At 65.0% G+C, this 2,639-nt stretch overlaps 1 protein-coding gene across 1 annotated transcript in view; it reads left to right on the forward strand.

The window, feature by feature from the left end:
- Positions 1-375: 375 nt before the first annotated feature.
- Positions 376-2,639, forward strand: part of SLC26A6 (solute carrier family 26 (anion exchanger), member 6) — a gene marked incomplete at its 5' end in the record, with an annotated part of 2,638 nt that continues 374 nt past the window's right edge. Inside the window, 9 exons of the mRNA XM_010075158.1 lie at positions 376-515; positions 604-714; positions 960-1,135; positions 1,213-1,377; positions 1,485-1,637; positions 1,859-1,941; positions 2,035-2,182; positions 2,289-2,402; positions 2,507-2,625. Coding sequence (XP_010073460.1) covers positions 376-515; positions 604-714; positions 960-1,135; positions 1,213-1,377; positions 1,485-1,637; positions 1,859-1,941; positions 2,035-2,182; positions 2,289-2,402; positions 2,507-2,625 — 1,209 coding nt within the window. The remainder of the gene's footprint in view (positions 516-603; positions 715-959; positions 1,136-1,212; positions 1,378-1,484; positions 1,638-1,858; positions 1,942-2,034; positions 2,183-2,288; positions 2,403-2,506; positions 2,626-2,639) is intronic.

Below are 2,639 nucleotides of genomic sequence, written 5' to 3' on the forward strand. Positions count from 1 at the left end.
GGCTGACCTGGAGGCAGAGCAGTGCCAACCTGCCGCCGAGAACCCGCTGCGCAGCTGCCTCCGCAAGACCAGGTAGGACCACGGTGGCCGCAGGGACCCCACCAAGCCCCACGGCCAGGGGTAGCCCAGCTCCGGTTGTCCCGGTCCCTGCAGCAGACACGGTGCAGAGCCGGGGCTGGTTCCTCCGGGCGCCCGTGTCCCCGCGCCGTTCTCCTGCCTGGGGGAGCCCCTGCCTGGGGGACACCCGACTCCAGCAGCTGGAGCTGGGGATCCCACAGGACCCATTGCATCCCCCGGGGCCCCGTCCACCCCTGCTGATGTCCCCAAGCCCTGGGCACTCGTGCTCAGCCCCAGCTCCTGCTCCTTCCCCGGCAGATGCTCAGCCCCCGCCGCCAAGTCCCTGCTGTTCCAGTTCCTGCCCTTCCTCTACTGGCTGCCCCGCTACCCAGTCAAGGACTGGCTCCTGGGGGACATCGCCTCGGGCTTCAGCGTGGGCATCATGCACCTGCCCCAGGGTGAGCGACACTGTCCCTGTGCCGTGCCCGCGCTGCCAGGGGCTCCCCGCAGGCAGGGGGATCCACCACGTTTCTCCCCCATGTCCAGGGCTCGCCTACGCGCTGCTGGCTGGGCTGCCGCCTGTCACCGGTCTCTATTCCTCCTTTTACCCCGTCTTCCTCTACTTCTTCTTTGGGACATCAAGGCACAACTCCGTGGGTGAGCTGAGGGACCCTGTGCTCCCACGGGGATGGTGGGGAGGATGAGGAGGGCAAGCCTTCATCTACGGCACAGCATGGTCACATCAGTGGGGGGGAATGACACCTTTCTTGCCTTTATTTTGCTTCACCAAGAAGGTGGTTGCCCAAACCAGAGCCAAAGCACAAGGGGACCAGTGACTGTGGACCTCAGCGAGTTCCTGGTGCTGACCTTGGGCTCCCTGCCCACACCCTGCCTGTCCCCAGGCCCCTTTGCTGTCATCTCCGTGATGATCGGGAGCCTGACGGAGTCCCTGGTGCCCAGTGAGGACTTCCTGGAGCCTGTGAATGGCTCCAACGACACGATCGTCAACGAGGAACTGCGCGATGCCGCCAGGGTGGAGCTGGTGGCCACCATCACTGTCCTGACGGGCATCTTCCAGGTAAGGGGGTCCCAGCCCAGGCTGGTGGGGAGGGGGCCGTGGTGACAGGGCACTCCTCCTGCCACCTCTCCGTCTAGGTGGCTCTGGGCCTCCTGCAGTTCGGCTTCGTGGTGACCTACCTCTCAGACCCGCTGGTGCGTGGCTACACCACCGCTGCCTCCGTGCACGTCTTCGTGTCCCAGCTCAAGAACGTCTTTGGGGTCTCCGTGGGCGAGTACTCCGGGCCACTCTCGCTGTTCAAAGTGAGCAGGAGTTTGCTGCAGCCCTGGCATCCCCGGGCACTCACCTGGGGGCACACAGAGGAGGCATCCACTGTCCTGAGCCCGTTCCCTCCTCCTCTGTCCCCTAGACCTTCATCGAGATCTGCAAGAAGCTACCACAGACCAACGTGGGCACGCTGGTGACGGCCATCATTGCCATGGTGGCCATCTTCATCGTGAAGGAGCTCAACCACAAATTCGCTGCCAAGCTGCCCATGCCCATCCCCATCGAGCTGATCACGGTACCCAGCACCGCCTCTGCTCCCCGTAGGGACCCAGCCACGGGTGGCCCTGTCCCCTGCAGGGTGGGAAGGGCTGCGACGGGGTGCCTGGGCGAGTGCAGCTCCAGGGCGTGTCCCCTCCTCCTCCTCTTCTTCTTCCTCCTTTTCCTCCTCCTCTTCTTCCTCCTCCTCCTCCTGCCTGCACTGTAAGGCTCTGCCTCACTCCAGCCATCCTCCCCCAGATCATCATCTCCACCGGCATCTCCTACGGCGTCAACCTGACGGCCAAGTTTGGCATCTCGGTGGTGGGCAACATCCCCAGCGGGTGAGCAGGGCCGGGCGGGGAGGGTGGCTGCGCCGGGCACCACGCCACCCACAGGACCCCCCGTTGAGCCCCATCTTGCTGTCTTGGCTGCAGGTTGAAGCCACCCGTGGTCCCTAACTTCAGCTACTTTGGGCAGGTGGTGGGGAACGCCTTCGCCATCGCCATGGTGGGCTACGCCATCTGCATCTCCCTGGGCAAGATCTTTGCCCTGAAGCACGGATACAAAGTGGACAGCAACCAGGTGATGCTCCGAGGCGCAGGACGCCTTCCCCGGGTGGGAACCGAGCTGGTGCTTCGGGCCGGCAGGGGAAGGCACGGTGCTCCCCGTTGCTGCTCTGTCTCTGCAGGAACTGATTGCGTTGGGTTTCTGCAACTTCCTGGGTGGCTTCTTCCAGTGTTTCGCCATCAGCTGCTCCATGTCGCGCAGCCTGGTGCAGGAGGGCACGGGGGGCAACAGCCAGGTGGGGCTGGGCTGCGCTGTCCCCTCCGCAGGGACAGACTGGGGGCGAGGAGCACAGGGGAGCGGTGGGGGGCTCACCTCTCCCCTCCCGCTCTCACCCCCCAGGTAGCCGGTGTCATCGCATCCCTGGTCATCCTGGTGACCGTCCTGAAGGTCGGAGAGCTCTTTCGGGACCTGCCCAAGGTACATCTGGTCCCACCGCGTCCGTGCCATGTCCCATCCCTGTGCCTGTCCCCTC

The sequence above is a fragment of the Pterocles gutturalis genome, unplaced genomic scaffold (genome assembly GCF_000699245.1).
Source record: "Pterocles gutturalis isolate BGI_N339 unplaced genomic scaffold, ASM69924v1 scaffold11062, whole genome shotgun sequence".
NCBI lineage: Eukaryota > Metazoa > Chordata > Aves > Pterocliformes > Pteroclidae > Pterocles > Pterocles gutturalis.